This window comes from Balearica regulorum, chromosome 10 (assembly GCF_011004875.1).
Source record: "Balearica regulorum gibbericeps isolate bBalReg1 chromosome 10, bBalReg1.pri, whole genome shotgun sequence".
In the NCBI taxonomy this organism is placed as follows: domain Eukaryota; kingdom Metazoa; phylum Chordata; class Aves; order Gruiformes; family Gruidae; genus Balearica; species Balearica regulorum.
In genome coordinates, this window is record NC_046193.1 from 5,071,245 (window position 1) to 5,082,293 (window position 11,049).

The window sequence follows — 11,049 nt, forward strand, 5'->3', positions numbered from 1 at the left end:
GGTGCCGGTTAACGAGCAGCCGAGGAGGTTTTATTTAAAGCCGGCACCGGCCGCAGGACCCGCGTGGCTGGCCATGGACAGGGGAGCGGAGCTGCCTGCGGCCACCGGGCCGGGGCACGTCTCAGCATCCCCTGCCCATCCTGGACTTGCCCCGAGCATCCCCTGCCCGTCCACCCAGCCCCAAACCCTGCCCTCGCCCCCCTGCCCCCAGCTCTGGACGTGCACCCACGGGGAGTGATGCCCATCACCGGCCCCCTCCTCTTTCCCAGCGTCTTATTTTAGGGGATTTTTGCCCCAAAATTGGGGAAGAAGGGGCCTCCTCATCGGGACCGGCTCCTCACAGATGTGACGTCTGCCACCACCGCCAGCAAAAGGAGCGGAGAAAGCCGGCTCGTGCGGCAGCGAGCATCGGGGGGGGGCTCAGCCGCTGTCCCCCACTCCTGGGCAGCCCCAATGCCAGCCTCCGGGCATCCCCCAGGGCACGAGCTGCACCGAGCCCTGTGCAGGCGGCATCCCCTGTAATTAAGGTGTAATTAGGTGAGGCTGGTAACGATGCTTGGTCACCGCACAGCAGCCCCAAGCCTGGTCTGGTGCCCCCCACCAGGACCCTGTGCGGGCAGGCAGGGCGGGCAGCAGTGGGGGCACCGTGTGCCGGCTGCCACCGTGCCCACCACTGATCCCACGTCCCGGACACCGTGGTCCCACGGGCACCTCAATGCCAGGGACACGTTAATCCCATGCCAGGGCTCCGTGACACCAGCGGCACCGTGATCCCACGCCCAGGCACCCGTGAACCCAGGGGCGCCCCGATCCCACGCCCAGGCACCCATCATCCCAGCAGCATCGTGATCCACTGGGCACCGTGACCCACGCCCCAGGCAGCGGGATGCCAGGGGCACCGTCACCCCACGCCCAAGAGCGCGGTGCTCCCCACGCCGTCTTGCACCCCACAGCCACCCAGGTGCCTGGAGCCCACCCGGCTGGCAGAGCCCTACCGGGGCTATATTTAGCCTCCCCCCGGAGGGTGGGGTTTTGTTTTTTTTAGGAAAATCCTTTTACTTGGTGCCAGCATCGCCTCCCGGACGCCTGGGTTCCCCCCCCGAGCACAGGGGGGCCGTGCGGGACACACGGGGGGGCGCAGGGGGGCCGGGCCCCCGGGCACGGTGTGGGGGTGGGCCCGCCAGCACCGGTGTGCAGGTGCCCTGCCGCGGCTGGCCCGGGAACGGTGGGTGCGCTCTCACCCGCGCCCCACGCCAGGTGGGTGCCCCCGGGGGGGTGGGTGGGAACCCGGGGCGGGGAGCGGCCCCCCTCCTCCACACAGGGGGACAGGGGGGCTGCCAACTCGGGGCGTGGGTCCCCCAACCCTCACCCCAAAGACACAGCCCGGGAAAAAATATAATTAGGTTTTAATGAGTGATTCGAGCAGCCGAGGGGCTGGAAACCCCACGGGACCCTTGGGTGGGCCAGGCCACCCCACAGCACCCGCTGGGGCTGAGCCCGGGCCCCACAGCACAGCCCCACTGCTCTGGGGCTGAGCCTGGGGCCCCCGGCCTGTGCTGTGGGGCTGAAGCCCAGACCCCAGAGCACAGCCTCACCGGTGTGGGGCTGAGCCCCCCAGCGCCCAGCCAGGGTGGGACCGAGCTCCTTGGCACCCCGTGGCGTGGGACCAAGCGCGGGGAGCACCCAGCAGGGTCCGGGTGTGACCGTGGGAGAGCGGCCCACGGCACTCAGCTGCCTCCCAGCACCTGTCCCATCGGGAGGGTGCCCCGCAGCACCCGGCTGCACGCTGCATCCCTCCTAGGGGGAGCGTGCCCACAGTTTATGGGGGTCCCCGACCCCCCACAGTACCAGGCACCCCATCAGCACACAGCTGTGTTGTCCTCCTCTTCTTCCTCCTCTTCCTCCTCCTCTTCTTCCTCCTCTTCCTCCTCCTCCTCGCCATCAGGCAGCTGCCCGGGGCAGGCGGGGGGGAAGGGGGGGCCACGCTCCAGGTTGACGTAGGTGACGGCCAGGTTGACGTAGCGCTCTCCCTCCAGCACGGCCAGGACACGCTGCAGCTCACCCACCAGCTCCGTGAAGGACGGCCTCTCCTCGGGCACCGGCGCCCAGCAGCTCAGCATCACCCCGTACCTGCCGCGACACACCCGTCGGCGCCGGCGGCCCCCCGGGATCCCCCCCCCCCCCCCCGCCCACCCCCCAGCCCCACTCACAGGGTGTCGGGGCAGTGTTGGGGCTGTGGCAGGCGTCTCCCCCGCAGCAGGTAGCGCGCCATGTCGTAGGGGTCCACCCCGGGGTATGGCGACGCCCCCCGCGTCAGCAGCTCCCACATGAGCACTCCGAAGGACCACTGCCCAGCAGAGAGCCGTCACGGGGGGGCGGGCGGGATGGGGACGGGGGGACGGGGGACAGGAATGGGGGTCGTGCCTACCACGTCCGACTTGGTGGTGAATTTTTGGGTCTGGAGGCTCTCCAGCGCCATCCACTTGACGGGCAGCTTGGCGTGGCGGTGCTGCCGGATGCTGTAGTACTCCTTGCCGAACACATCCCGTGCCAGCCCGAAGTCGGCCACCTTCACCGTCAGCGTCTCGTCCAGCCTGCGGGACACCGGTTTGGGGGCGGGGGCCACCAGGCGGCACCCCCCACGCCCACGGGTGACCCCGCGGCGGGGGTCCAGCAGGCACAGCCGCGCTCACATGCAGTTCCTGGCTGCCAGGTCCCGATGCACAAACTTCTTCTGGGCCAGGTACTCCATGCCCAGGGCCACCTGCAGCCCGAAGCCGATGAGGTCCTTCACCGTGGGGCTCTGCAGGGTGGCAGCGGTGAGTGGGGTGAGCTCAGCCCCCCGCCGTCCCGTCCCCCGCCCCAGGTGCCCCCATACCCGCTCCTCGGCGCGGATGAAGTGGCGCAGGTCCCCATGGCGCATGTAGGGCAGGACAACGAGGGGCAGCCCGCGGCGGGGCAGGCAGACCCCCAGCAGTGAGAGCACCTGGGGGTGGTGGAAGCTCTTCATGAGGATGCCCTCGCGCAGGAACTCCTCCACCTCGTCCACGTCCGTGATGCCTGCCGAGAGCCGAGCCGTGGGTCGCCCCGCTGCCATGCCATGCCGCGGGACCGCGCCGCAAGAGCACGCGGTGGGGGCGAGTGCTACTCACGGTGCAGGGACTTGATGGCGCAGTGGAGGTCCCCCAGCAGCGGGTCCGTGTAGGTGCCGTGGTAGACGCTGCCGAAGTGCCCTGCGGGGACAGGCGGCATGAAGCTGGTACCGCGCATGGTGAGCGGGCGACGCCGCAGCCAGATTGGTGCGTGGCGTCACCTTTGCCGATGACCTGGTGCCGGTGGGTGACGAGCCGCTCCTCGGGGATGAGAATGTCCTTCACCTCCTCCAGCAGCTCCGGCCGCAGGTCCTCCAGGCAGCAGGACGTGGCCCTGAGCAGGGGCACGGGGGAACCACCACCCGCCGCACCAGCACCGGCACCGGCGAATCGTGCCCGGGGCCCCACCGGGCCAGGACCGCCTGCCACAGGCAGCACTGCCGGGACGGGCAGAGGCAGGGTGAGGGCTGGGCAGGCACCCAGCACCCCACCGCCCATCGGTGACACCCACTTACCCAGCACCTCCCTATAGTCGACGCCGGGGCGCTGGGTGGTGGCGGGGGGGTCGCTGCGGTTGGGCTGCACCAGCAGCTCCAGGTTCTCCGTCCCTGTGGGCAGCAGCGAGGTGGGCGGGGGGCGGCACAGCGGGGGGCCGGGGGGCAGCGGGGTGCCCGGCGAGCGTGGCACTCACCCCGCCTCTTCTTCCAGCGCCAGTGGAGCAGCACGGCGGCCAGGACGCAGCAGACCAGGAAGGTGATGCCGGTGCCCAGGGCCAGGCTGGCGGCCAGGTCCAGCGAGGCGGCGGGGGGCAGCACCCAGCCCAGCGCCTCGCAGGCGCCGTTCACGCAGACCTGGGGGAGCGGGGGCTCAGCGGGGACGGCGTGGGGGACGCTGGTGGGGGCGGGGGTCACCCAGCCGGGGGGGGTGCCTACCTCCACGGGGGCCCCGGCCGGGGGCAGGCGCAGCTCACGGGGCAGACGGCACGTCACCTCGTTCTTCAGCACGTTGGGGTGGCAGTCCCGGCCCCCCACCGTCATGGTGATGTTCATGCAGGCGGCCACGGCATCCAGCCCCAATTGCTGCCCGGACACAGCGCCCTGAGCCTGGCGGTCCCGGCAGTGGGACCCCCCCACCCTGGCTCACCCCGCCGCCCCACGTACGTGCACCTCGACCTCGTCGTCGCCGGGCTTGAGGCGGAGGCGCCCGCCCTCCTGCTCCAAGGGGAAGACCTTGGGCCGGGGGTAGTAGCGGAGGCGGAAGAGCCAGCGGCCGGCAGTGCCGTCCAGCAGCACGCTCAGGTTCCCCGGCGCCGTCTCCACCTTGCTCTCGAAGGGGAAGGCCGGGCTGCGGCACAGCAGCCAGTCCGGCACCTGCGGGCCCTCGCACTCCTGCGGGCGGTGGGATGCTGGGCAACGGCGCGGCACGGTGCCCGGGGGGATTGGGGTGGGCAGGGCAGGGCCGGGGGGTGACGGCATCCTGCCCCGGCACTTACCGTGGCTTCGGTCCTCACGCCGCTGGCTTCGAAGCGGATCTTGGCACGATACACGGAGTCCAGGTGGGCGCCGATGATGGTGAGCATTGAGCCCCTGCGGCGGGCAGGGGTCAGGGCCCCAGGGTGCATGCGGTCCCCAAGGTGCACGCGGCACCCAGGGTTAGCACGGTCCCCAGGGCGCACGTGGTCCCCGGGGTGCACGTGGTCCCCAGCACCTCATCCAGCCCCGCCATGGCGGTGGGGAGGCTGGGGCTGTTCCCCCCGGGGAAAGGAGCCCACACACTCACTCGTAGCTGCAGCTGGGGACGATGGCCGAAACGAAGGGGTCGGGGTGGTACCGGAAGGGCAGGGGGGCCGGGAACTCCTCCCCGTCGATCCACAGGGCCACCCGGGCTGCGCCCAGGCCACCGGCTGCAGGAGCCACGCACTGAATCGCCCCGTCGCCCTGCCTGGGGACACGGCGGCATGGCTGGAGGGGACAGGGGGACCGCGGGGGGTCCCTGTGCCCGTCCCCGTGCCAGGGACCCCACTGTGCCCGGCAGGGGCAGGACAGGGGTGTACCTGGGCTGCCCGGCCAGGGGGCACTCGGAGCCGTTGACCATCACCCGCCAGCTACTCCCCGCTGAGAGGTGGGTGCCACTCAGGGAGAGGTGGGTGCCACCACCCCGGGGGCCAAATGGGGGGTGCAGGGCACTGATGTGGGGCTCCTGGGCAGAGACGGGGTTGGTGGGGTGGGTGAGTGAGCCAGTTCCCCCCGCCAAACCCTGCCAGGGGTGACCGCCAGCGCGGGGCCATACCACGAAGACGAAGCCGACGAGGGTGGCCGAGCCGTGGACGCGGAAGCTGGAGGGTCCGGCAGGTTCCTCCACGGTAAGCACCACATCGGCCGGGCCCCCCGCTGCCGTCGGGCCCCCCGGCTCCAGCTCGCACACCAGCACGTCCACAAAGTCCTTGCGGCGGGAGGTGGGCAGGGGTCTGCGGGGCGGTGATGGGGGGGTCAGCCCGGAGCTGGGGCGGCAGCCCCGGACCCCTCCCGGCTGCCATCACCCCGCCTCTGGCACTGCCACGCACCTGTGGCTCCTGCTCTCCTCCGGCAGCACGGCGCAGCCTCGCCGTCCCACCGCCACCCGGTAGGCGCCAGGGGGGCTACGGCGGGGGTCGGGGTCCAGGTGGGAGCGGAAGGTCATGCCGCAGAGCGTCACCCGCGTCCGGCCCCGCAGCGGGGCGCTCCGGGGGTGGAACTGTGGGAGAGGCAGCCGCGTCGCCCTGAGCCCCGAAAGCCCGGTGATGGTCACGGGTCCTTCCCTGGGGTGGGGGCACGACACCCATCCCAGGAGGGGGTCTCCGGATGGAGCAAAGGTCCCACCACGTGCCACCCCACGTGTCACCTCCCTCCCCACCCGAGCGCCCGGGAGATGTGGGGTGCAGGGGGGACGGTGGCGCAGACCTACATCGGTGAGGACGGGCGGGCAGCTGTCCTGGGCCCAGGAGCCGGCGCACTCGTGACGGCGCGTGCACCCGTCCCCGCACCAGCCGCAGCCCATGAAGCGCTCGGCCCGCAGGCAGCGCTGGCACGTGGAGAAGTGGCGGCAGCCGGGGCCGGTGACGTTCAGGCGCCACACCTGAGGATGGAGAGCGGTGGCGAGTGGGCACGCAGGGCTCAATGCCCACCCCGCGCTCCCCGGATCCCCCACTCACCTTGGTGCCGGCAGTGAAGAACAGCGAGTGGCTCTGCAGCCCCATGGCACCCCGCACCGGCCCCGGCTCCCCCAGGGAGAAGTTGGCCAAGGTGAGGAGGTAGGAGCTGGAGCGCTGGAGCACCATCTGCAGCCAGACAGAGTGGGGGGCTGAGCACACCCCCCACCTCACTGGGATCCCCCAGCCCACCCAGACCCCCGTCCCACCTGGAAGACGCGTCCCTCCACTGTGCCCAGGTGGGCCACGGTGACGTCCCCCAGGGCGGTGACAAAGATGGAGGTGAGGAGGACGTCGGTCAGGTGCCCGTTGAACAGGTCCACCTTGTGGGAGGTGGCGGGGACGAGGGTGGGCTGGTCCCAGCAGCTGGTGTCGGCCACCGGCGCCGAGAGGTTCACCTGCAGCCGACGGGCACCATGAATCCCGCCCCGGCACCCCAACCCCCCGCACCCTCGCAGGTGGGCACCAAGCTCCAGCCATGAGACATTTCCCGATTGCCCAAACTCCTCTCCAGGCTGCGAAATTTTTTTGGGAGAAAACACATCCGTGGCCCCTCCCGCAGCCCCCGCACGGCGTCAGATCCTGCCCTGCCCTCCCGCCCCATCTGGATGTGGTTATCGGTGCCGGCACCGCAGGGCAGGCACCCCAAAGCCAGCCCTCCCCGTCCCCAGGGCTCGGTGGGCGGCTGGGGATGAAGGGGGACACCAGGCACCGGGGGCTCCCCACTGGCCCCCCACCGCTACTCGGGGCCGGGGGTCCCCTCCCAGCTCGCCGTGTCGGTGACGTGAGTCAGCAGCAGTGAGCTGTCTGCTCCGTGCGTGGGAAGAGGAGGGGATTTGGCTGCGCCTCGCCGCGTGCCTGGCTGAGAACGCCAAAACTCATGTCGCGGGTGTTTGCTGGGACCTCTCCCTGCAGAGGGGACCTTCCCGGGGTGCCCGCCCGTCCCCGTCCCGGCCGTGCCGGAGCTTGTTCCTGGGACACGGCGTTCCTGCCCCACGGCTGCGGCAGACGTGAAACCCTGGTGAATAATTGCGCTTCCGCCTGCGGTTTATTTGCCCAGAGAAGGCGGCGGCCCTGGGGCCAGGGGGGCAAGGTGGGAGCGGCCGGGCACCCCACGCACCCTGACCCGGGGAGCACCGAGGCTTCCCCGTCCCCCCCCACATGAGCAAGCAGGAGAGGGTGGCCACCAACAACCCAGAGCCGGGGACAGTAACCACGGGGGCCGGAGCCGGTGCTCCCCGGGACAGGCACGCCGAGGAGAGGGACTTGTGGCACAGTCCACGGCAAGCGGCGGTGCGTCCATGTGCTGGGACACACGTCTGCGGCACGCAGCTCGGCCGAGCACGGGGTGCCCGGGGTGGGGAGCGCGGCCCGGATCCCTGCCAGCACCCTACCTCCTTGGCGCGGCCGAGACTGGTGAAACGCCGCGGCCCCTGCGACAGGCGTCTGGCGGGGCTGACTCACACCTGGGCGATGCCGCTCACCCCCTGCCCAACCTGCCCCCCCGTCCACCCTGCTTTACCAGTGCTTCCCGGCATCCCAGATCCACCTCCCCGCCTCCCAGCCGACCCCCAGGCCCCCCGGGACGGACGCGGCGCGGGGCGGAGGACTCACGTTGTGCGGGCAGTACTCCACCGGCTGGAAGAAGCTGAGCCCCCGCAGCAGCGGCTGGTGCCCGGTGCCGCAGCACTTCTCCATGCCCTCCTCCATGGCCTGGTTCAGGAGGCGGAGGGGGAAGGCGCAGACGGCCGAGTACTCCCGCGGCACCCGGCTCTCCGGCTGGCTCTCGGCAAAGGCGCCGAAGAGCACCGTATCGGTGGTGTTGATGCCGAGGTCACGGGCCAGGCGGGTGCCAGGGCGGGCGGCGTGAGCAGCTTGCAGGACGTTGTAGGCGACGTCCCGCTCAGCATCCTCCTCGCCGCTGCGCCGCCGCCGCCGTCGTTTGGACTCGAAGCGGCAGTCGAGGACGAGCTCGCGGTAGCGGCGGAGGTTGTGCTCGTGGGTGCTGAGTCGTGCCAGGCGCGTGTGGTACACCGCCGAGCCCGGCCGCTCCGGCTGCACCGTCAGGAAGTAGACGTGGTCCCCGTCGGCGAAGGAGTGCACATAGTGGACGGTGTAGTTGTCCTGGTATTGCGGCAGCACCGTCAGCCACTGGAAGTTGTCCGAAAAGCCGTCCAAGGTGCCCTTCAGCCTGCGGACGGACACCGACTGCGGGCTGTACCGCGCCGCCACGCTGCTGTTGACGGTGGAGCCGAGGTAGAAGAAAGAGGCGTAGGAGGTGGCCACCACGGTGGCTCTGGTCCCCAGGGGGCTGGCCACGCAGTCGGGGCAGGACGCAGGTCTGTTGCCCGTGGCCGAGTACAGGCACTGCGTGGTCGTGATGGCCACCTCGCCGTCCCGCACCTCCAGCTGGTGCTGGTAGCACAGCCCGTGCTGCGCCGTGCCACAGCTGTACAGCCACGGCTCCAGCGGGTCCAGCAGCAGCAGGACGTTGTCCCTGTCCTCGGGGCCGTCGGTGGCAGCCGGGCACAGGTGACAGATCTCGCACTCGGCGCTGCCCACCGGGCCGGTGACAAGGACGGAGAGGAGGCGCAGCTCGGGGCTGGCCAGCAGGATGCGGTTGCGGACGGCCACGAAGATGGCGACCGCGCCGGCAGAGTCGGCGAAGACGGCGACGTTCTGCACAGGGCTGCTGGCGTCGAGGCTGGGCAGCGTGTAGGGGACGGAGAAGTTCCTGGTGGAGCTGTAAGGGATGCGGGGGCACTGCCAGGCGCCGGCGCCCAGTGGGGCCAGGGCGAGCGCCAGCAAGAGGCACATGCGGCACGACAGCGCCATGCTGCGCGGTGCCACCGGCGCGGGGTTATCGACGGTGCTCAGCACCGAGCGGGGTCAGGATACGCAGAGGACAGGTCACCATCGCATCTGCCAAAATAAAGGAGAAGAAAGGGGTTTACCTGCTGCGGTTAGGCGAGGACCCTGGGGCGCTGCCGCAGCTCTGCGTGGGGCAGGGGGTGACGGGTCCCCCGGGGCCAGACGACGATGGGCGCTGCCAGGGGAGAGCCGGCCGCACCAAACCTCTCCCCAACCGCTGTAAGCGGGAGGTGAAGCCAAGCAGCCCGCGGCGGAGGGACAAATCCTGCCTGCTGCCAGCCACCCTCGCCCGTCCCCCGGGGGGAACCCCTGCCCCGCGCGACCCCGCCGAGCCCCCCCCCGGGGATGGGAATGGGGACCCTGTCACCCCCCGGGGCTGGGGACCCCTGCCAGCGCCCCGGGACAGCACTGGGGACAGGGGATCCCCGCGGGACTGGGACGAGTCCCCTGCCAGCCCCCAGGGACAGGGACCCCGATGTACCCCCGGGGCCGCCCCCCCCCCCCCAGCTCACCGGGCCCGGGAGCGGTCCCCAGCCGGGGTTCCCGTCGGGTCCGGCTGCCCCCGCCCGCCGCTCCCCGGGGCCGCCCCGGCCTGTCCCGTCCGGTGCCGGTGCCGGTGCCGGTGCCGAGCCGTGCCGTGCCGTGCCGGGCGGCGGGGCGCTCACCTGGGCGCTGCGGGGCGGCGGCCGCTCCCGGGCCGTGCCGGGCCGTACCGGGGCGGAGCGGGGCCGTGCCGGAGCAGGCGGGGCGGGCCGGGGCGGGCCCTGCCCCCGAGCTGCGCGGGGTTCCCCGAGGGCCGGCACCGGCACCCGCGGCCAGGGGGAACGGGGCTGCTCGGGGGGACAAGGAGTCCGGGGGGCATCGGCAAACCGGGGGGCACATCGTCCCGGGGTGCCCGGAGGGACGCTGGGCACCCCAAGGGGACAAGCTTGGTGGGCACGGTGCCCCGGAGGGACGCGGGTGAGAGCCGGGGCGCCCGAGCAGGACACGGGGTGCAAGGCTGGCACGATGCCCCCGGTACCCGCCGCAGCCCAGCGCCGGGCAGGTGGCCGCCGGAGGGTCCCCGCGGCTGGGAAGCAGTTGCCAGCGTCCCCGGGGGCCGTGCGGGATCCGGGCACGTTGGCACCCGTCGGCCCCTCCGCCACAGCCCTCGGTGCCGCTGGCGGCAGGAGCTGTCGACACCCCGACACGCGAAATCGCCGCTTCCCCGAAGCTGCCCACGCCGGCACCACGCTTGCGACTCACTTCCAGGCTGGTGGGGCGGCCTTCCGGGGGGGCAACAGGCTCAGCACAGGGGTTTCCAGCCGGGGGGGCGAGAGCGGGGCCGGGGCAGCTGCGGCTTTATTTTGGTTGTGCCAGTTCTTTGTCTCCTGTCCCTTTACGCCCCCCATCAAGGGCTGCTTGCCGTGGCAGGAGGTGCCAGCGCTGCCGGGACTTGCTGCTGTTCCCAGGGATGAAGGAAGATGCTTTTCACGCCGGGCGTATCGCAGGGATTTGCCCTCGGGCAGCGGGTGCCAGCTGCGCACATGGACTTCTCCTCCAACCGATCAGGGCGCTGCCTCACGCTGCCGGGGGAACTTTGGTCCCAGGAGGGGCTGAACGCACGGAAAACGGGCTCCCCTGCCCTCGCCACCTGGCCAGCCTCAGCCGTCCCAGGCTCCCGCCCCGCGTTGTGCAAGGCCCGGCGGTTACGCTGGCCTCACGCCTTACCCAACGGCTCCTTCCTCCGGCTGCGCGTCTCCCGCTGGGTTTCGACATTAGCTGGCCCCAGCCAGCTTGTCCCGGGCTTTTCGGCGCTCCCACCCTCCGGCCGGCGCTGCCTCCTGCCAGCACGGCCCCGGCTGCCTTGCACCGCTCCCCGCCGGCTTTCCCGGCCCCCAGGGCTGGATTGCACCATAT

At 71.6% G+C, this 11,049-nt stretch overlaps 1 protein-coding gene across 2 annotated transcripts; it reads right to left on the reverse strand.

Annotated features, from left to right (window-relative positions):
- Positions 1 to 1,390: 1,390 nt before the first annotated feature.
- On the reverse strand, positions 1,391 to 10,730 carry MST1R (macrophage stimulating 1 receptor). 2 transcript variants are annotated; one of them, XM_075762844.1, is made up of 21 exons: positions 10,396 to 10,730; positions 7,894 to 9,201; positions 6,489 to 6,677; positions 6,283 to 6,408; positions 6,036 to 6,206; positions 5,656 to 5,825; positions 5,382 to 5,559; positions 5,146 to 5,291; positions 4,872 to 5,033; positions 4,585 to 4,678; positions 4,253 to 4,480; positions 4,025 to 4,171; positions 3,784 to 3,943; positions 3,608 to 3,700; positions 3,314 to 3,529; positions 3,153 to 3,233; positions 2,879 to 3,060; positions 2,694 to 2,803; positions 2,429 to 2,594; positions 2,211 to 2,347; positions 1,391 to 2,130 (listed from the first exon to the last, which is right to left on the reverse strand). In XM_075762844.1, exons 2-21 carry the CDS (start codon positions 9,112 to 9,114, stop codon positions 1,860 to 1,862), a joined length of 4,248 nt encoding a protein of 1,415 aa, XP_075618959.1. In that variant the 5' UTR covers positions 9,115 to 9,201; positions 10,396 to 10,730; the 3' UTR covers positions 1,391 to 1,859. The 2 variants fall into 2 exon arrangements, with proteins under 2 accessions (XP_075618959.1, XP_075618958.1); XM_075762843.1 differs by lacking the exon at positions 10,396 to 10,730 and adding an exon at positions 9,816 to 9,887.
- Between the last annotated feature and the right edge of the window lie 319 nt (positions 10,731 to 11,049).

Excerpts from the sequence above, each read along its gene's own strand:
- MST1R (XM_075762844.1), bottom strand. The coding sequence starts at position 9,114 with ATGGCGCTGTCGTGCCGCATGTGCCTCTTGCTGGCGCTCGCCCTGGCC. Across the intron at positions 5,826-6,035 it reads GCCCGCCCGTCCTCACCGAT|TTCCACCCCCGGAGCGCCCC; the intron begins GTAGGTCTGCGC and ends CCTCTCCCACAG. Across the intron at positions 5,292-5,381 it reads TCGTCGGCTTCGTCTTCGTG|GAGCCCCACATCAGTGCCCT; the intron begins GTATGGCCCCGC and ends GTCTCTGCCCAG.